Source organism: Calliphora vicina, chromosome 5 (genome assembly GCF_958450345.1).
Source record: "Calliphora vicina chromosome 5, idCalVici1.1, whole genome shotgun sequence".
NCBI classification, from domain to species: Eukaryota; Metazoa; Arthropoda; class Insecta; order Diptera; family Calliphoridae; genus Calliphora; species Calliphora vicina.
Genome location: NC_088784.1, coordinates 7938351 through 7960860, shown reverse-complemented (window position 1 = coordinate 7960860; position 22510 = coordinate 7938351). Strand labels below are relative to the sequence as shown.

At 31.7% G+C, this 22510-nt stretch overlaps 2 protein-coding genes across 2 annotated transcripts; one reads left to right on the top strand and one right to left on the bottom strand.

Annotated features, from left to right (window-relative positions):
* The first annotated feature begins 529 nt into the window (after positions 1–529).
* LOC135959851 (uncharacterized) lies at positions 530–928 on the top strand. Its single transcript, XM_065510946.1, has one exon. It carries the CDS (start codon positions 530–532, stop codon positions 926–928), a length of 399 nt encoding a protein of 132 aa, XP_065367018.1.
* A 5916-nt stretch (positions 929–6844) lies between these two features.
* dpn (deadpan) lies at positions 6845–10156 on the bottom strand. Its single transcript, XM_065512282.1, has 3 exons — positions 9978–10156; positions 9316–9411; positions 6845–8034 (listed from the first exon to the last, which is right to left on the bottom strand). The coding sequence occupies exons 1-3, from the start codon at positions 10137–10139 to the stop codon at positions 6874–6876; spliced, it is 1419 nt and encodes a 472-aa protein (XP_065368354.1). The 5' UTR covers positions 10140–10156; the 3' UTR covers positions 6845–6873.
* Positions 10157–22510: the final 12354 nt, after the last annotated feature.

The following is a 22510-nucleotide window of genomic DNA, read 5'->3' as shown; positions in this document are numbered from 1 at the left end:
ATTTGTCGTCTCTTAGTCTAGAAATTCCTCTACAGCCAGATGTTTTTCATATCTTTTAAGTGAAAATCTCCAAACAAACATCTAAATCGGAAATGAAAACAAATGAATGACCACACACGCATAAACATGACCTTAACTGATAGTGATAGTTTAATTTTGCGCTATTTTGCTATAAACGCGCGAGCACAATAAAACATTTTGTAAATTGCAATTAAGGAAATCACCTTGAAAATAAATTTTTATTAAATGCATGATTAAAAGGCAAACAAATTCATCAAACAAATAATAAAACTCTATATACAACAAGCTGATAACATACAAAACATAAATAAATACATATAAATAAATAAATCTAATATTTAACTAAAAAAATTTGCTATAAAAACTCAAAACTAGAGAGAAATTTGCAATAGTTTTCACATCAAATTTAAAAAGAAAATAGCAAACAAACGCAGTGTGAAATAAAGAAAAAGCAGGCGTTAAATTTAGAAAATATCTTAAAGAAAACAATAAAATTTTTTTAAACAAAATGTTCAAGTGTTTAATTGTATTGTCTACTATATGCTTTAGTTTAAATTTAATCAAGTGCAATGATTTACTTAATTATCGTGCCTCCCCCAAACTAATGCTGCCTTTAAAGAGCTCGCATGCCAACAATGATGTTACTTTAAATCAACTCGATGATTCATTGGCTCAGATATCCACGGTTTATATGCAGGCCTTATTTTCGGGCACTCATACTCCCGAGTTGGATATGCGCATGCGTAAATTGGAAATGGAATTATTTGATCAATTGGACTCGTTGTTTAAACAGGAAAGACTTCAGGATTACATGAAATATGAGGCGGAGGTAACGAGACAACTGATTTTATATAATATGCTGAAGAAATTATTCGGTTATACGTTGGAGGTTAATGAAAAGAATTGAAAATAAAATTTATTCCAAAGTTATGTCAAGTTTGTTATAAAGAGAAACTGTGATATTTAAAATTCCTAGTTCCTATTATTAATTTAATAAAAATAAATGTGAAATTTTGAATTTTAAATAGCATTTGTATTTAATTATTTTTATTTAAATTAATAGTCTTTTTTTATATATAAGTATATAAAGTGTATTTTTTTTAAAATAAATCCAATATGTATGAAACAATATTAAAGAAAATTAAGTGTTTATTTTAAAGGATTTTGATATTATGCAATTTATAACCCACAGTTTTTATTTTCCTACTGTTATACTGAAGATATTCTATAGAAAATACTGTTAATCACAAGATATTCTATAGAAAATACTGTTAATCACAAGATTTTCTATAGAAAATACTGTTAATCACAAGATATTCTATAGAAAATACTGTTATACTGAGGATTTTCTTGAGTGAATACTGTTATACTAAACATTTTGTATGGGAGGTACCACGCCTCCCAAAACAAAATGCTATAGTTCCTTCCAGGCATTCAGAAACAAAAAATCAAGATTTTCTATAGAAAATACTGTTAATCACAAGATTTTCTATAGAAAATACTGTTAATCACAAGATTTTCTATAGAAAATACTGTTAATCACAAGATTTTCTATAGAAAATACTGTTATACTGAGGATTTTCTTGAGTGAATACTGTTATACTAAAAATTTTGTATGCTCATAACTTTTTAATGGTTAGTGATAGAAAGGAAATATTGGTGCCGTTTTGCTAAGCTACAATGCCTTTTCATCGTGCATTTTTAAAAAACAAAAATTATTTTTTTATGAGATTTGCGCCCCTTGTAGTGGGTTTGTGGAACTATTCTTAAGGATTCAAAAACATCAATTGTATTAGTTTTTGATGCAGCAGAATCCATTGGTGAAATCAGATTTGCAATTTTTGCTCTACAGAAAAATGTGCTCAAAATCCGCGTCTTTAGGTGCGTTGAACCACCACAAGGAGAGAAATTTTTCAAAAAACAAGTAAGAGAGCTATATTCGGCTGTGCCGAATCTTATATACCCTTCACCAAATTATACTTTAAAATAATTTTTTTTAGGTAAACACAATTTAATTTTTTAATTATTTTTCAAAATTGTTTTTTAATTTTTTTGAAATTTTTTTTAAAATTTTTTTTTTGGAAAAAAAATTATTGAAAAAAAAAATTTTTTGATGAAAAAAAAATTCGGGTCAAAAAATATTTTTTCCGATTTTGACCCATTGTAGGTCCAGCCTTATCTACATCGTTGCAATGGACTTTGAAATATCTATCATTAGATATCCATATTATTAATGTTATATTAATGACTTAGTAATCCAGATATAGCTAAAAAATAGGTCAAAAATCGAGGTTGTCCTGGTTTTTTGCTCATATCTCCGTTATTTATGGACCGATTTTGCTGATTTTAAATAGCAAACTTCTCGAAAGCATGTCTGACAGAATTATTTGATTTGGAAATGAAAAATGTAGAAATTACAAACGGAATGACAAACTTATATATACCCTTCTCACGAAGGTGAAGGGTATAAAAAGAACGCCATTATTTTTATTTACGCAAAAACCTTCAGAAAAATTATGATACCCGAAAAACAAATGAAGTGACCTGGTCACAAACGAACTCTAATAAACATACTTAGAAACCACATTCACTTTTATATATAGATCTTGAGTATAACAGCATTTATTTAGTATAACATTTAAACTAGTTATGTGGTATGTCCTTTTTAAACTTGCAATTATTCAACACAATTCAAAATTCAAGGGATAAGTACGTTTTTTGAGCCAATTAATGTTCCGAAATTAAAACTAACTAAAGAATAAATGCAGTTTTTTTGCACAAGACTTTCCAGGAAGATTTCAATACTAGAATTCTTAATATCATGTTAAATATTTCATTGAATTGATGATGTAAAATTTTTGCTGGAAGACGTTGCAGATATTGGGCAGTCTAGAAGTTACAAAACTGACAAAGTCATCGTTTTCATCTTAGAAACGTTCCGAAAGACATACTTAGTTTACATTCCAGACATCTCTTGTTATTATCCTGACTCCCAAAAGTTCTATGGTAATGTAGATATACCAAATAGAGGTCAGAGTATTTATGCAGTTAAATAAACATTTTGACAACAGCTCTTACCAATGCATTTTTTTGAAAGAGCATATCCTTGGCTATAATTTCACTGAACATTTGTAATAGATCAGATCAGTAATTGTAAAGATATAATTAAAGCGCCACCAGATTGGCCATTTCTCCCACTGTGCAATGATCGAAGCCGTGAGATCAAGTTCAATGATTCGTTGTATTGATGGTGTGCATTTGCTGCTGGAAGATGGTGCCGGTATTGCGCAGATTGGAAGATATCAAAGTCATAAACGATAACAAACGATCTGCTGGCCATTTTTGTATTTAAATCATTCCGGAAGTCAGAGTTTGCATTCTAATCCTTCTATTGTTGTTATCCTCTTTACCCCAACATTCCAACGATTCTATGGATAGGAAATATTTTGATCCCAGCATGTGCAAACTGACTTCATTGCTCCAAGAATTCAATAGCCAACTTCACGAAATCATGTTTAAGTATTCGTTGTAGCGATATCGTAAAATATCTCCCGGAAGACGGTTCATATATTTGGCAGCCTGAAAGATACCAACAGGGCAAGGATATCAGAAATAAAGCCCGATCTGCTGTCCTTAGTCATATAACTATTCCGGAAGTTAAAGTTAAAGTTGATCGTGTATATTGGTATGAACTTGTTATGACTTAATGGTGTGAGAGTCTGCATCCAATTTGGAGATAGCAAAGATTGCAACAACTACAGAAGAATTACTCTGCTTAAGAATCCAAAAAACAAAATAGAGAACAATCTGTGAGATTAACAGGCAGGTTTAAGGCCAAATAGATGCTGCTTAGATGAGGCCAATACTTTACGCATTCTATAGAATGGAGTACCCCCTGTATTTACTGTTCATAGACTTCAAGAAAGCCTTCGATACCCTCAGACGATACCATATGAAAAGCATTGAGGAAAGGAGTATCCCAGAAAATAATTCGATCATAAGAGCTATATACGAGGATGCCAGAACTCTCTACTTTTCACAATGGGAACATCATTCAATCATTTCATACTAACGCTGGAGTAAAACAAGGATGCTCTTTATCACCATCGAGCTGGATGATAAAATGTGCGAAGTCTATTTAGAGAGAAAAGGAATTACATGCAGTCTCTTAGGCCAACACGAGGTTTTGGATGATATTTGTCTACTACTCTCGCATAAAATCTCCAACATGCAAATGAAACTACAAGATCTGGAAAGATTAGCGCGTAATATTGGATTTGAGATAAATATCAAGGAAACCAAAGTCATGAGAATTTACAATGTTAGCATATAGAACATCATGCTACAAAGAAACAGTTAAATTCATAGATAGCTTCTACTATCTAGGCAGTATAGCAACAACAAATGGCGGAGCAGAAACAGGCTCAACAGAGTCAGGGCGGCATTCGGATGACTGGATGCAGTATAGAGAAACTCTCAAATATCTGTTGTTCTGAAGTGAAACCTGACAGAATCATGAAAAAGTTACATGTATTTATCAATTAGCACATTAGAATCGTATTGAGGATATTCTGGCTTAACAACATCAGTAACATGGCTCTCCGAAACTAAACAATACTGAAACAAATCAAACGCAGAAAATGGAGGTTGATTGTCCATACTATCAAGAAGATGGCCTATAATATTACAAGGATGGCGCTAGAGTTGAATCATTGAGACTAAAGAAGCCGTGGTCGCCCTAACAACAATTGAAAACGCATGATACTCTAAGAACTAAATCAATGCAATCTTACTGGGGAAGGCGCGAAAACAACAGAAGTTATTCATCAATAAATGCCTCAGAATCATATGCAGGATATTCTGGCCCAACTCCATCAGCAACGTGGATCTCTGGAACTTAACCAATGAGGAACCCATACTGAAACTAATCAAACGCAGAAAATGGAGCTGGATCGGCCATACTATCAGGAAGATGCCCGATAGTATTACAAGGATGGCGCTAGAGTGGAATCTTCATGGCCCAAGAATACCTGGAAGAGCACGATACTCCAAGAACTAAGACAATGCAATCTTACGTGTAAAGGCGCGAAAACAACAGCAGCAAACCGAGTAAGATGGAGATGCTTTGTGGAAGCCATTTGCTCCCAATAATAGAAATGGAGGCAAAAAAGTGGTGTGTTCAAAAAATGCTTAGAATAAAGTGCTTCTTTTTAGCAACTGGAAACAAAAACCTATTAGACTTCACACATCTATTTAGATCGGTGGCCGGTACAAACAGACATTGTCCCATTAGCAAATATATTGTAAAGTAGCATAAAACTTATTTTGAGATTAAGTCATTCCGTTTTTATTAAATTCTACATTTTTTATTTGTGACACCACAAAGTAAATATATTCTGGATATAGTCGATATAGCCATGTCCGTCTGTATGTTTAAATTTTTTGTAGCTCCTCAAATAACTTACATTCATTTATCAATATATCCGCTAAAGATCCAGTTCAGTTGCTATTTAAAATCGAGAAAATCTGGCAACAAATGGCTGAGATATAAAGAAAAAACCAGGACAACCTTGATTTTTGTATCTATATCTGGATTACAAAGACATTAATATAAACATTGGAACTACAATGAGTCATAATAAAAAATAATAATTTTTTATCCTGAATTTTTTTTCACCAAAAATTTTTTTTTTGTCAAAAATTGTTTTCATTAATAAATTTTAAAAAAAAAATTAAAAAAACAATTTCGAAAAAGAAATTTTAATTTTGTAAACCTAAAAATATTTAAGATTTGTATTTTAAAGTATAATTTGGTGAAGGTTATATAAGATTCGGCACAGCCGAATATAGCTCTCTTGCTTGTTTTGTCATACAACTTTTTTCTTGTGATAAAATTGCTTTCACTAATAAATTTTTAAAAATTGAAGAAATTTTGAGCAAACAATTTTTGCAATAACATTTTTCTTACAAAAAAAATTTAAAATTTTTATTTTAAAGAATAATTTCGTGAAGGGTTGTGTACATCCGACTGAATATATCGGGTTTGCCCCTGGTGGCTATGAGTGCCAACCACTGAGTTCAACCACTTTCATCGTTACTCTCCCAACAATCCAAAATTCCCATAATCTCAATAAAAAATTTTCAATTATTTTTCAGTTATATTCTTATATTTTATTTTAAACTATTAGAAAATTGCAGCCATATTTTCAATCATATTTTTTTCATCATTATGCTTTTTAAAAAAAACTTAAACAATTTTATAAACTTTAATAATTTTTTTTTTTTCGAAAAGAGCACAAACAAAACTTGTAATATTTTTTTTAAATGAAAAAAGAAAATCAAAATTTAAATACTTAAAATTACAAAAACTTAATAGAAATATTATAATTTTATAAATGAAAATAAAAAAATAATTATAATTAAAATTAAAACATAACTAAACAAAATATTTTTACAAAAAATCAAATTATGTACAAATCACAGATAAATATATATAAAAAAAGATTAATTAATAAAAAAAGGAAATAATAAGATAATAATTACAATAAAATGAAAAGAAACAAATTCTTAAAAAAAATCGTTAGAAAAAAACAGTTAAAATAAACTTAATAATTTTGTAAGATTTCAACATAAATTATAATAGATTTCTGTGTTAGTAATAATGTACAGTTAAGGGATGTAATAAATTTAAAAAGTTTTTGAACAAAATTATTAATTAAACAATTTTAAAATTTTAAAAATAATTTCCCAAACGATCTTAGGAATCTTTTAAAAGGTTTCGAAATAGCAAAGTTTTCATGATTTACAAATGTAATTGTTGTCTTTTAAGTCAATATTTTTGATCTTTTGTTTTTACCAAGGTCTCCACATACTATCCTGATCTTCTTCATCTTGTTGCTGCTTTTGATATTTCTTGCTGGAGTGCTCATCTTCCGAGCAAATACTTGAATCGGCTGTTTCCGAAAAGGATCTTTTCAATGAGGAACTAGAGCTGGTATTCAAATCACTGCTGCTGGTGGAGGAAACCTGTTGCTGTTGCAAATTTCCAGCAGCTGTAAAGACAAACGAATTCTCGGCACTTGAGGGCGGTGAGGCAAAGACACCCGAAAAGGTATTGTTGTGTTTATCCTGGCGTGGTGAAACCGAACGCGAAGTGGCGAAATCGGAGCTAGTATGCATTATAGAGTCCTCATTATGACTAGAGACAGAAGAAATCGGACTTAAGGGGGGACTGGTGGTGGTGGTGCTGTGGAAAGCTTGCTGATGCTGTTGGTTGTGTGTTGGATGTTGATAGTTGGCATTGGTGTTTAAAGTTTGTTGAGGAAAGCTATTCACAGCATTAGCTTTAAGAGGATTTATTAACGTATTTTGGGGTTTAGAGAAAGCACTTAGTCTCTTAAAATTGGCGGCAAAATCATTGATTTGTGCTGAGTTGTTAGAAGTGGCGGCTGAGTTGGAGGCATTAGATGGCCAAGCGGGAAAAGCAGGATTGGAATTGTTGTTAATTAGGGCAGCATTGACTGTAGTAGTATTGTTAGCAGTATTTGGCACAATTAAAGCAAATTCTCCCGAGGGTAATCTGGAGGGTATCAATTGAACACCACCCATTTGTATGCCGGCAGCAGGATTATTATTCAAATCTTGTGGCAAAGCAGGAAACAGAGATGTAGCGGTGGGTACATTGAGAGGCATATTATTACCAAATAAGTTGTTGGAAGCACCATTACGATAGCCATTGGAGAAATTGGTCATAGAACCGATTTGTTCCAGACTGGTGGCACAATTGTTTAAATGGCTATTTAGTCTTTGGCGTACACCATCCTCCACACCATCCAATTGGCCAACATAACGATTCACCTCATCGGCACATTCCATAAAGCCAGTCTTGAATTTGTGTATAACGGTGGGATCGGTTTGCAAGGCCATATTTAGCTGCTGCCGTTGCACAGATTGCAAATGTTTAACAGTCATTTCCAAGATATCAGCCTTTTCCAATTTGGTATGACGGGCCGGCTAAAAAGAGAGAGAGAAAAGAAAAATTGAAATTAGTGATCTGGTAAATTTATATAGTTTCTTAATACTCTTAATTGCTAGAGGCTATGCTTAAAATATTTGCTCAACTGAAAATTTTCCCAGGCTTCCACAAAGTCTTTGTTAAAAAGCCGCCTGTTTCTGTTTGAGTTCTTAAACTTGTTACGTTTCGTTTTTGTTTTGCTCACGCTGTTCAAGAAAATTTCGCACATTTTTATTTTTTCTCTTTAAACCTAACAAAACTGTTGTTGCCTTGATAAAAATGCTACAAAAAAAATATGATCATGTTGCCAACATTTTACAAGGCAACATGAAAACATCTAATTGATAGCAATTTGTTTTCTTAACGAAAACTTGGTAAAAAGAAATAAAAAGAAAATAAAGGGCTTAACAACAGAAAAAAAATATATTGGCCAGACATCAGTTAACAAACTAAAGCAGACAGATCCTCAGATTGTAAACACCACCACCACAATACCGACAACAAGTTTATGAAGCTGATTTTTTTTAACTTTTTGTGTTTTAAGAGGATTTAAGGCCACAGTAAATGTGATGAGAACAAAATCTGTTGCCAAAGAAGCTTAACATCCAAACAACCAACCACCTTTAAGGTGGGAATATATATAAAAACCAGCAAAAATTTCATTCATTTTACTTTAAATGATCATCCCAAAACGATAAATGGATGGATGATCGTTTTTTTATTTTTGTTTTGTTTAACTCTCTTTGCAGACATTCCCAGTTCGTGTTACTCATAATACAAGCAACAGATAGACAGACAGACAGACAATCATGAGCAGCATGATCTTAAATGTTTGTACAAATATAGCGAGCTTCAACACTCTTGATTTTTAATGAATTATCGCCAGCAAAAATATATTCCCACGCAGGTAGGTTTTTTGTCTATACAAAACATAATTTTTTTATATTTTTTTATTGATCAATGATCTTTAATATTTTTTTGTTGAAAAGAAACCAAAAACAGATCATTTTTTTGGTAAGAAAGAAGAAGGGAGGCGTTGGAGTTGGGTTTTTTAAGGTTATAAGTGTAAACAAGCTTGTCTCAGCAGGATTAAACAGGTTTGTTTAATACAAACTTTTAAAAAAAATCTTGTTTTATTAGTTGTTGTCGATCACTTTGATTTAAGCCGCTTAAGTTTGAATTGGCAGAAAGTAATTTTAGGAAAAAAGGGAGTTTAAACTTTTTTGTTAAGAATTTTTTGTTTTTGTATAAAAACTTTTGCAATTTCTTTTAATACTTACGTCTTTTTTCATGGCTTCCAATATCAAAGATTTCAATTCATTTAAACAGTGATTAATGCGTGCACGGCGACGTTTTTCCATAATAGGTTTATTGGTCTAAAAAAATTAAAAGAAAAAAAATTATTAATAAATTTATTAAAAAAAATTCAGTTTTAAAACAAAAATAAAATAAATTTTTGAATTTAATTTTAAATTTAAAAGCAGGAAATAACAAATAAACTTTAAAATTTATAAAAGAAATGAAATTGGAAATTAAAACAAAAAATTAAAAAAAAATATTTAAAAAAAAATATTAAGAAAATAAAATCAAATTTTGTTTTTTATATGTATTTCAATAGAATTTATTGCTCTTCTTAAATATTTAAAATTTTGGAAAATTAAATTTTTAAAAAATTTTGAAAAATATTAAGAGAAAAAAATTAAAATTTTGTTAAACTATTTTTATATACATTTCAATAGAATTTATTAATCTTCTTAAAAAATAAAAAATTTTGAAAAATTTTATGTTTAAAAAAATTTTGAAAAATATTAATAGAAAAAAATTAAAATTTTTTTTAACTATAACTTATATGCTTTTCAATAGAATTTCTTGCTATTTTTAAAAATATAAAATTTTGAAAAATTTAAATTTTTAAAAAAAATTTCTTTCACTTTCTTCTTACCTTTCTCAATTCGGCTTTCGATAAACCCGAGGCATTATTTAAACGGCCTTGAGAGGTATTAAATTGATTTTGCGCTCCATTTGATTGTTGCTGGAAGTTATCGCTGTAACTGTTCGAGCAATCGAAGTCATCATCAGATTGAAATTCATTTTTGTAATCCATAATGATAAAGTAGCGTTTTAGTTATAGGTTCAACAGAAAATTAATAATCCAAAAAATGTTTGTAGGTGATGTTAAATAATCCAAATTATATTGATAATAAAATCAATAACAGCAGCAATCCATAAGGTTTTTTTGTAGGTATTATTAAATTATAACAAACACAACACTTGATTTTTTTTGAGATAGATATAAAAAACAACTTTGGTTTTTTTGTTAACAGATAGATAGTTCTTTTTTGAAAATTGCACTTTAGTTTTTTTTATAAAGATTTAAATAAAACAAGAAATGTTTTAAAAAATCTTCGAATTTTTATATATTTTTAAGAATTTTAGTTTTCTTAAAAACCCGAAGATCTCGCGTTAGTGTGTTCAGGATGAACGTCTAAAGGATACTGATCCTTAGTTGGCCGAGACATACATTAAGTCGCTACTTAACGAAGCGCTTCAAAAACACCACCATCTCATACAAATACACACAGTTCCAGTTCTACTCAAAGTATCCTTTTTGCTTCACACACAAAACTAAATATTCTCACGCTTAACACTGTGTTCATTGTTGTTGTAGTTTCTTTTTATTATTACCTGTAGTTGTTGTAGAGATCATCATCATAATATTCCCTTTTAAAAACTACTCAATTTATCAGGTAAAAAGCAACAACATTAAATAAAACACAAATTGAGCACTTTTCTTTGTTTTAGGGAAGTTTCTTCTTTAGTATAAGAGAGAGTAGTATTTTTCTGTTATTTAAAAATTTTTAAAAATATATTTTCTTAAGAAGCCAGCTTTAGCTCTTGAGTTTTTATTAGATCTAGCGTTTCCTGTGGTTCTTTTTTGACTATGATATGTGTGATTTTATCAAACTGTTTTTGTTATTTAATATTAAAAATTACTAGTTCCTATATACCCCACATAAATAACATATTTCTGGGGTCCATTTCTATTATATGTAAATTGACCCCTATAGTTTTTGGTGTGAAAATTTAATTTTATTTTATAATATTACTCAAATATGTTTGTCATATATTTAGTAAATAGACATGGGAATTACAATTTATTTTGCTAAAATATAGCACAACTGAACGTTTATTTAAATAATGAGTGTTTTTTATTATGAATTAAACAACTCATTATTAGAGCTCTTTACTAGACTCTTTAAAGAGTATTAAAATTGAATGCACTCTTTTAGTGAGGGGGAGAATAAATATGAGTATTTATCATACTCATAGCAAGAGTTGCCGTTTTAAGGGGGTTTCGTTATGTTATTTTAAATCCAGTGGGGATATTTCTAAATAGAAATATTAAACTTAATTATTTATGTAGTGTTGCTGATAAAATATGAACTATTGGAATAATCGGTGACAATTTTGTTTCAAATAAAATTAATCGGAATTGGAAGATTTTTTTTTTTAAATTTGTTTAATTGGTTAAACATTTTTCATAAATGTTCATTGTTTATGGCATAATAGAAAAACTTTTCCATTTTCTGCACAATTTTTATGCAGATAATTTTTAAAAATATTTCGACTTGCTCTCAATATTTAGTTTTGAAAGAAAATGTAAAAATTAAATTTTCAAATTTAAGATTGATTTACTGCCATTAGTAAGTAATAAATCTAGAAAAAGTGAAGATTCTAGCTTAAAATTATATTACGGTTTTAAGGATTAAAATATTTAAACAAGTTTTGTTAGAAATGAATTACATTCCAGCCATGATCCTTGATTCTAATTTGTAATAATAAAAATACATGAATCCACTATTTTTATATGTTGAAGTAAAAAACTAAATTTGACAATTTTTATGTGCCAACTTGGCCATTGTTTCCAAAACTTTATTAAGAACTAATTAAAAATTTTTTGGAAAAAAATATTCTTTTTAATTTCTTTCCAAATAATAGATCTTTATTATTAATTTTCAAGTAAATTAAACCAATACTTGCTCAAGTTTTTCGTTGGAATTGATTTGAATGAACTCGGAACAAAATATATTGTTACGAAATTGTACTTCAATTCAAATATAACGATTTTAACGGCTGATTTAAAGTTGCAGAATGCTTTCAAACTTTAACATATCTGTGGGCATTATTAACATTGAATAAAAGCTTTCAGTTGACCATTGATCGTAAGTATGGCAACGCTGTTTGCTGCGACCGTATATTCGAATTCGAATATTCAGTTAAAGAACATTGTAGAAAGTACACCACAGATGGCGTATGTATTAGAAAGCTCTAGACAGTTAAAGAGCAGTCTAGAGTGCAGATGACAGTGTTATAAATAGTGGCAGAGGTTGCAGTCGTTAGTTTATCAGATACGCTTTTCGAATAAACATCAACTGAGTGCTGTGTTTGTCAAGTGAATTCGTGTACATTATAAAGTGTGTCAGTATTTCTGCGAATTTATAAACGTGTATAAAAAACATTGAGTGACTATTTAATTCTGTTGTTTTACATTTTAAATAAATAAAGAGTTGTTACAATTTTCAAACTACTAAACGGCTTTTATTTGCAATCAAAAATATCCGGTTTGTTTAAAGGAAATAAACCAACGTTTTGAAAAGGTTAAAACGTAACAATATGTATAAGGTTTTAAATTGAATACATGCAGTTGTTTCGGAATTAATAAGTGATCTACTAAATAGTGATCTAGTCTAGAGACAGTGTATCATTAATGCTAAATAACTGAGGATCATAGAAAACTCTATAGAAGTTCTTTAGAATTACGGTATTAGTTAGAATGCTGTTATTAAACTAGAACGAGTTATTTTAGAACAACTTCCAAAAATTTTGATAAAATAACTTTTATCAATATTTTCCCAACGTAATATTTTATTACACTTCAAATTTAAATTATAAATGCTATTTTATAAATTACTAGCTGAACCCGGTGGTGCACGTTGCTGGCCCTTAGAAAACATCTGTTTTATATTGCATCTCGATCTCGATTTTAATATACAGTGTCGGACAAAGACGGTAATCCAACCTTCAATGTTAATACATGTGGTGGCTGTCAGGCTGGTTCCAATGAATTCAAAAATTCAGTAGGATAATCGACGGCTTGTTCTTCGTTCATTAATATACAGTGTCGGACAAAGTCGGTAATCCAACCTTTAACTGTGTCAATCGATTTGTATTATTTTGTTTCGCCAGGCACTTTCAATTGTATTTGGCCATTGAGCTTGTTAACATCATAATTTGTTGTTACCAAAATTACACGTTCCCACAACAAATCCGAATTTTTGTAGTTGGCTGTAAGACTTGGGAATACCTTGTCGACAACGACTTGAATATTTGAATGATTTGGCAGAAGTTTGGGAACGAAATCTCATTTGTGGCGGGATCAATTGGAATTTTTCCATTTCCTATGTCCAACAATTGTTTTGAAAATGTTTCGGCAGAAGGGTATTGCAGCAAATGCATAAGAATATTCGTCGATAGCATTCGGCTTCTGTAGATTCCTTTCCAGTGAAATTAATTTCAAAGAACTTCGCATCATCATTGGGAGCAATGATCCAATTCTGTGGTACATTTGACCTAGATTGGCATGAAGCCGACATGATTTGAAAGCATGAGTTGCTTTTTTGGATATTTTGAAGGAAGTGCTTGGAAATAGGATTGGCACCGAAAATGTAACTTAGAAGTAGCTCAGGCGGCTCAATAACTGATAGCAGAATAACTTTACCGTTCGAACAGAAAATTCCTGGAGATTCCTTAGGGAACTTCAAAATGCTGCAATGTAAGCAATGTTTGTTCATTGCGCCAATCAGTAGATCCTTAAAATGCCGGCAACTTTAAATTGATTCTTTTGCTTGATCGAGCGATTGGCTTCTAGTTTTTCGATATGCTGTTGAGGTGTCTCTGCAGCTCTCGATGAAGATGCACAGCGATGCATTTGCTGAAGCCGTGATTCTCGTTCTCTTTCCGTTTCTGCGGCTGTAGACTTAGAAGCCTTTTCGAAAACAAATTTTATTTGAATAAAACCGTTATTGCTCATTTCACTGGCAACATATGGATTCTGCGCCTCTTTTGAGGCCGTTCTGCATCGATCGAAACAAATAATAGTCGGACGGGGAACGGTCTGGACGGGTAAGGCAGAACTTCACTACCACTTCATTCTAAATACTTGTTAATAGATATTTAAACATGTAGCAGAGCGTTGCTATGATGGAATATGGCCGCAAATTCTGGAAGTTTTTCACCCAATCATCGCTTCAAATGAATCAGTTGCATTCGGTACAGGTTGCCTGTAATGGCATTCACAGATTTCAGCAGCTCATAATAGATAGCACTCTTTTCGTCCCACCAAATACAGAGCATTACCTCGACGCCATGGTCATTTGACTTTGGTGTCGATTCCGGTTGGTTGGCCGGGCTTCATATACGATTTCTCACGCTTCGTGTTATCGTAATGGATCCCTTTTTTATCGCAAGTAATGATTTGGTGCAAAAATGATTTTCTTTTATATCGTTCAAGCAAAATCGTCTTTCAAGGTCTCTCAGCTTCAATTCTTATGGTACCCCTGCTTTTGGATGAATCCTGCTGCTTGCAAACATTTTGAAATTACTGCTTGAGTAGCTTCCAATTATTTTGCAAGATCTTGTTGAGTTTTACAACAATCTTCATGGAGTAATGCCTCCAATTCTTGGTCTTCAAACTTTTTTAGCTGGTTTGGGCGAAGTAAAGAAGTAAAGCAAAACTTCCCGCATATGACGATTTGTTGGAACAAAATTCGACATTTTCGAAGCTAAAAACACTAAGTTTTCCTTTTATTAGTTTCAGACAAATCGGTTCACATATATATAAAATCATTTTTATCGTTGATGTGGCAATCTATAATTTGTCGAAGTTAAAAATACTAATCTTCACATTTTCTAGAAATACTCATAGTGTTGGATTAAATTATATGAATTCAGATCATTTGAAACTGGCGCTAAAAACAAGACGCCAATACAGATTCCCAATTCCAAATATCTAAAACAATAATGTCTCGTTAACGGATTATAAAATTCTTAAAACTATGAACGAACATCTACTCAACAAACATACAAAAATCCGACAATATTTTGACTCAAAACAGATTAACTGCAAAATAAACAAAAAAAAAATCAGCTAAAACCAGTTTAAGCAAAACAAAACCTAAGCAAACAGTTACATTTTAAAAACCAGCAACTAACTAACTAAACTGTGAAATGTTGGTAAACCGAGGGTTTAAGTGGCCAGATTAAATATTAAACTAAAACATTTAAATGGCTAAGCAGAGATTAGACTACTAAACGGTACACAATAATGTAAACAACTAAAAGTAAATAAACGAAAAGGAATATTAATAATTAAAAAGTCTAGACTGAAAAGAAAACATAATATTAAAAATATTGTGAAAATATTTGATGCTTAACACTTGATTGCTTTTATTTTCTTATAACCAGCAGCTGGTTTCAAAATCCTGGACAATTAAGAAAAACTATTGCTCATTAGTGAAAAAAAACTGGGGGCATAACAATTAAAAGATTTATATGAATTTAAGACACAGCAAATCTTTAGGGTGGTTGGCACAGCCGGCTTTTTTGCCTTAATTTATTTTGAAAATCTTAAAGTTTTGTGCTAAATCATGACTACAGCTGCTTTGATATCAAGCAATTTCTTAGACACGGGCCAATCAATGTAAGTAATAAATTGGGGGTTGTTTGGCCAAAGAAAAGAAAGAAAAACCCTACAAATGCAAAATTTTTAAGTTTTAGTGTCTTGAGCCCGTTCTTTAAGTACGCTGCACAATACAGGGGGTGGTTTTCAGCCTACTCTTGTAAGGTTTAAGGGTTTCGGGCAATAAAAGTTGTTACCTGGCTAAGATATTTTTTTCCGTTTCTTCGTTTTGAAAGCATCTTTACCACGCGTCGGTATTTATGGCATGTGTGCAGTTGATTTTATTATTTTACAACTAGGATTTAAAAGTAATGACTTTTTTCTTATTTCGTTTAACAATATTCAATAATTTTATTTGAAAGATGTTGAAAATTTCTTAGTTCAGGGCAGATGTTTTGAAAAAAGTTATTTTTTTCTTCAGTTTTGTTACTTGTAAAGAGATTTTGTGGTTTTTAACGAGAAGGTTTGAGTTTTATGAGTTCAGAGGAGTGCTGGCAACCTTGTTGTTTTGGAGAGCGGCTCTCTTGCTTAAGAAAATGAGCAAGAATTATAATTGAGTGAAAAGAGACACTCAAAAGTGGCGCTTGTATTTTTATTTATTTATATTTCTTTGGGTAGTTTTTGTTTGGGATCTTCTTGAAAGTGTTTGATTTTGATTAATGGTTAAAATATGATCTTGTTTGTTTTTTGTTGTATCTATTAGGAAAGAGTTTGTTGTTTAGAAATATAATATTTCCTAATAATGCTAAAGAATTGATTGACCTTTAAACAGAGTAAACTATTTGCTGTTTGAATGATTTAATTTGGAAGAAATAAAAATTGGAAATAAATATTTTATTAAAAATTTCTACTGACTTTATTGCAAATAGCTACGATTGGAACAACTAAATTTTGTGACACTGATCAATATAATATTGTAACTAAAAACGATAAGACTCAGGATATTCTTAGATATTTTTAACATTAATTTTTTGAAGTAATATAAAGATTGTTTCAATCCTGAGGAAAACTCGGATTTATTAAAAAATTTTAACTTTTATTTTGAAACATTTGTATAATATAAATTTATTCGAAGTATTGTTCATTGTTAGCTAAGACCTTTTCCCATCTTTCTGGAAACATATGGTTTCTGAGCCAAAAGAATTGCTCATCTTTTGAGGCCATGAACGAATTAAGCCAATGTCTGATACTCTGTTCTAAAGTGAAGCGTATCCCAGAGAGAGCGTTCTACATCTATCAAAATAAATAGTAGTCGGACGTGGCAAGGTCTGGACTATAAAGCGAGTGAGGCACTTCAAACCCCCTTCATTTTAAATACATTTTATTAGGTATTGCAACATGTGATCGAGCGATGTCATGATGGAATATTACGGTTTCATGTCTGACTCGTTTCAAACAAATCAGTTGCGTTCGGTACAGGTTCCTTGTGATGGTCTGGTCAGATTTCAGCAGCTTATAATAGATAGGAGCCTTTTGCTCTCACCAAATATAGAGCATTACCTTAACGCCTTGGATATTTGGCTTTGGTTACGATTCGGCTGGTTGAACGGGCTTCACATACAATCTCTTACGCTTCGGGTTATTGTAACGGATCAATTTTTATTCGCAAGTAATGATTCGGTGCAAAAAGTGATTTTCTTTTTAAGCGTTCAAGCAGCATTTCGGACATACAAAATCGTCTTTCAAGGTCTCTCGGTTTCAATTCGTATGGTACCCAATTTCCCAGCTTATGGATAAATACTGCTGCTCGCAAACGTTTTGAAATTGCTTCATGAGTGGCTCCTAATGATTTTGCAAGCTCTTGTTGAGTTTGACAACAATCTTCATGGAGTAATCCCTCCTATTCTTGGCTGGCCTGGGCAATCTTTGTCTTCCATGTCAAAATCACTACTTCTGAACCGCACAAACCCATCTCTCGCACGTTGAAACCGATGGAAAACATTCTCCATAAGCTTTGATGAGCAATCGATGTGTTTCAGATGCTCTTTTTTCAAATTAAAGAAGTAAAGCAAAACTTCCCACATATGACGCTTTGTTGGCATAAAATTAGATATTTTCCAAAAACTGCGTTCACATGATAAGCCATCTCTTGTGAATCTCGCAGTTTTAAGTCATGGAATTAATCAAATCCAAAAAAAATATTAAAAATACTTTGGCGTTCATGACTAAGACATATTTAAAGTAGCATTTGTATAATAATTTTAATTATGAAGCTGGATCCCTGCTCAATTCCTCATCATTCATGATATATTTTAGGAATTAATCAAATTAAAGTGTTACCAAAAGAATGATTAAAACTACTTTGATGTTTAGGACTCAGAGATTTTTAAAGGAACTTTTGTATGAAAATCATTGATGTACTCAAGTTTTGAGAAAAATTCTTCATGTGAACGTCAAAACAGCAAGGATACTTGGACCAGGAATCTATGAAATTGAAGATGGTATAGTTTAGAGTTGATATAATTGGAATTGAAATTCGAAGGAAATCTGATTCATGATGGAGTTTTATATAGGGAATATTTTCCAGCTTAACTGTATGAAGCTTGCAAACTTGAAACTCAATTCAGTTCTATTCAAATTGATTTCAAAATAACACGAATATCGTTAAACTCTAATGATTTTGAAGGGGTTTCCAATAAGTTATTGTCGATGTTAATAGTCTATGGCGACCATAATGTTTTGGCGGCAGATCTATTAACTTCATGATCTATTTTAAAGTGTTGCCAAAAGATTAAAACTTCTTTGATGTTCAGAGATTTTTAAAGGAGCATTTTAATTAAAAATCGTTGATGGACTTTTTAATAATCACAATTAGGATAGATGGATTCAGTTTTGAGGAAAATTCGTCAAATTTGACCAGAAATCTAAGAAACTGAAGATGGTCTACTTTAGAGTTGATTGAATTGAAATTGGAGGACGAGTTTCGAAGGAAATCTGATTGATAATGGAGATTTAAATAATGAAAATATTCAAGCTTGATGATGACTTAACTGTGTTCTATTCAAATTGATTTCAAGTTAAAAATAATATCGTTAAACTCTAATGATGCTAAAGAGATTTCCAATAAGTTAGGGTCGATGTTGATAGTCTATGGCGGCCATAATAATTTTACATCGTGTCCGTCTCCAAAAACTGCAGTAAAGGGGAAACTTATTTCCCCTTTTATGGGAAACTTATTTCCCACAATAAAAAATTAACCACAAATCCTAGCCTTAACAGAAAAATGCAGCCATATTAATTCAGTTTGATCCTTAAATATTTTACATGACATTTCAATTAAAACCTCCTTAAATTCTCATGATCACCTCTACTCCCCCTCACGACTATAGAACAAAATAAAAAAACGAAACTCCAAAAACTCATAAACTTTTTGTTGGGTGAAAAACTAAAAAAAAATATTCCCAGGAAATAAAAATAAAACAAATACCAAAAATATAAAACCAAAACTCTTATCCATCATATAAATTAATGATGAATGTCTTGAACAAGAGCTAAAACAGAATAGGGTATAAAAAATATGAAATATATAATAAACACATGCGCCACAATTTGTTAAGGGGCACGTCATGACACGACGCATGATAAACTCATACATACAAGTAAATAAATGCTGCATACAACACATATTCAAGGTGTTGATCCTTTACAAAATGTGAGAGAAAATACATGTTTTATTATATTCCACCATTAAGGGAAGCTTCTTACCGCCACTAAAGCAAAACTTAAATGAGCAGGAATGAAGCATAAAATTGTTTATTGAAAGTCAGTCTAACTAACACTAAAAAATATTAAATTTAGGATTAACCATAAAAAACAGCATGTATGTATATATGGATTCCTTAATAAGCAGTATTGTGCCAGCGTTTTTTTATGATTAAACTTATTTAATGTGTAAATCGTGCGTTTTCAAGAGAACAACACTTCAATGTTTTAATTTAATATCGAAAAAGGTAAATTTTTTAAGAAAACGAATGAATTTATATGATGGGAAGAAGAAATAATAAATTCAAGTAGCTAGAAATAAAACAAAAACGTTTCTTAAAGTCTGCAAAAGATTTTAACTGAATTTAGGTTGGCTTCTCTCTTCTCTGTCAGCCATGGTAGCTTTCCAATTGCTGACTTGTATTTCTTCCTGAATCTAGAGAAGTCAAGGAATATACATTCTTTGAAGACAGAGAAGTTTGGCGAATCTTTCACAATCTAAGAATTTACATGGATCAGCTAAACAAATATCTTCAATTTCGGAAATACGAAATTTGAAGGAAACTGCTCATCTTTTGAGGTCAAGCAGGAATAAAGCCAATTTCGGATACTCTGTTCTGAAGTGGAGCGTTCTGCATCGATCGAAACGGAACGATCTTTCTGAATAGTTTTTAACAGGTATTGCAACATGTGACCGAGAGTTGTCATGATGGAATATTACGGTTTCATGTCTGGACGTTTTCGCCCAAATGATCGCATATAATCATTTGCGTTAGGTACAGGTTCCATGTGATGATATCAGCAGCTCATTAAAGATATGAACCTTTTGCTCCCTCCAAATGCTAAGCATTACCTTAGCGCCATGGATATTTGGATTTGGTGTCAATTCGGCTGGTTGGCTGGGCTTCTCATACGATCTCTCACGCTTTGGGATATCGTAATGGATCAATTTTTCATCGCAAGGAATGATTCGGCGCAAAAACGATTTTCTTTTATAGCGTTCAGCAACATTTCAGACATACAAAATCGTCTTTCAAGGTCTCTCAGCTTCAATTCATATGGTAACCAATTTCCCTGCTTTTGGATGAATCCTGCTGCTCGCAAACGTTTTAAAATAGCTGCTTGAGTAGCTCCCAATGGGTTTGCAAGCTCTTGTTGAGTTTTACAACAATTCTTGGTGTTCAAACTTTTTTTGCTGGCCTGGGCGATCGTGTCAATTCCTCATCTTAATTTCAGTGTGATTAAATATTTTTCCAGAGGCTTCTATTAGCTTATATAGATCTGCAATTATTATGTGGGTTGATGAGAAAGATTCGGATCGCCACGTGTATCGAGTATTTCCATGACATGCGTTTTCTTCCCTCTTAGCTAGTTTTAAACTAAATCATATCATTTGCGTAACTTCTTCTTGTAACTTCCCATCTACATCCCTCAGAAATGTAGTTTTGGATGATTTGATATATAGTATTCATTCAATGAGAATCGTAACTCTCTCATTTCTCTTGGTCTAATATTTCGATTAATGGTGTTCTTTTCTGTGTTGTTCCTGTCCCATCTAAAGAGCCTTCCAATAGGGACTTCCGAACTTTGACAGATGATAGTGGCCATATTCAGTTTGTTTTGCCAAATCACCATCGATGGATATATCGTTCAACAAACACGTGCAAATGATAAAATTGTTTTATAAAAATGGGTGTTCTATTCGGTCAAAGTTCCCATTTTACGCGATGATGCCCATTTCTGGATGATCGGGTACGTCAACAAACATAATTTTCGAATTTGGGAAGATACCAATCTCATGAGATCCAAGAGCGACCAATACATCCCGAAAAAGTCACTGTTTGTTGTAGGCATCATCAGTCCATATTTATTTGAGAACGTCACAGTCAACGACGAGAGCTTTAGGTCTATGATTACCAACTTATTTTGACCTTAATTGGATGATATGGATATCAACGACATGTACCTTCAACAGGACGGCGCTACGTTGGACATTCTGCAGGAGCGATTTGAGGGCATGGTCATCTTACGTGGAGATGATATGAACTGGCCACCGAGATCGTGCCAGTGACACTTTTACTTGTGGGGTTTTCTTAAGTCATAAGTCTATGGGAATAAGCTACAAACCAAAGCCAACATAACCCATGTCATCTGTCAAATGCAGCCTGATTTATGAGCCAGAGTCATGGAAAATTGGACATTTCGGATGTACGCCATGATAATCTTTTCAAATCTGCCTCACTCATTTACATATTTGATTTTGTGCTGTTGGTCTGAAATCTCTAGCAAATTAACCAATTTTATTCAATTCTTCCTTGAGCATATTAAGATAATCTCAGTCTTTGACTGGCTTATTTTTAGGATACTTTTATAGAATTTCACCTTGAGTATCTTAATATCAGGACAGCTTTGGACTGTATTATTCATAGACCCCTTTTATTGAGTTCTTCCTTGAGTATATTAACACTCGTTTCAAGATTATTGCCAGAACTCAAATGTTTAAAAAGCCTGCTTAATTAAATACTTCTACATACAATTTTAATCCTTTTTTTTTCTTAAATCTTCCTCAGCCACAACATCTTATGGTTTGTGTTGTATTTTATCTTAAATAAATATCTTCCCCCTTTCTGTATCTAAGAAATGTAAAGGCTTAGTACAACATAGAAAATCTTTTGATTATTTTCTTAAAGAATGAGAAAAAAAGAAGTCATTACATCATGATCAAACAGCTGTTCAAAAGCGTGGATACGTGCCATTGAAAAGAAAATTGATTCTATTTTATATAATTTTTTTTGGCACATGCCCTCTAACGTTTTTATTTTGTGGATGGATGGATGGATCGATGTTTGTTTAATATTTTTGCAGCCGCCTGTAAGCAACAAGGATATGATGCTGTTTGCTTGTGTATGTTTATTTGTTGTGCCTGGTCTGTAATGTCCGTTACTTTTAAAGGGGACGTTTTCGTTCCTTCAATATAAGTAAGTATTTTCTTATTTATTGTGTTTTCTTCTTATAGTATTTTTTTGTTGCATATT

Coding starts and splice junctions, on each gene's coding strand:
- dpn (XM_065512282.1), bottom strand. CDS start 10,139: ATGGATTACAAAAATGAATTTCAATCTGATGATGACTTCGATTGCTCG. Junction 9,412..9,977: donor CGAAAGCCGAATTGAGAAAG/GTAAGAAGAAAG, acceptor TAATTTTTTTAG/ACCAATAAACCTATTATGGA. Junction 8,035..9,315: donor TGGAAGCCATGAAAAAAGAC/GTAAGTATTAAA, acceptor CTCTCTTTTTAG/CCGGCCCGTCATACCAAATT.
- LOC135959851 (XM_065510946.1), top strand. CDS start 530: ATGTTCAAGTGTTTAATTGTATTGTCTACTATATGCTTTAGTTTAAAT.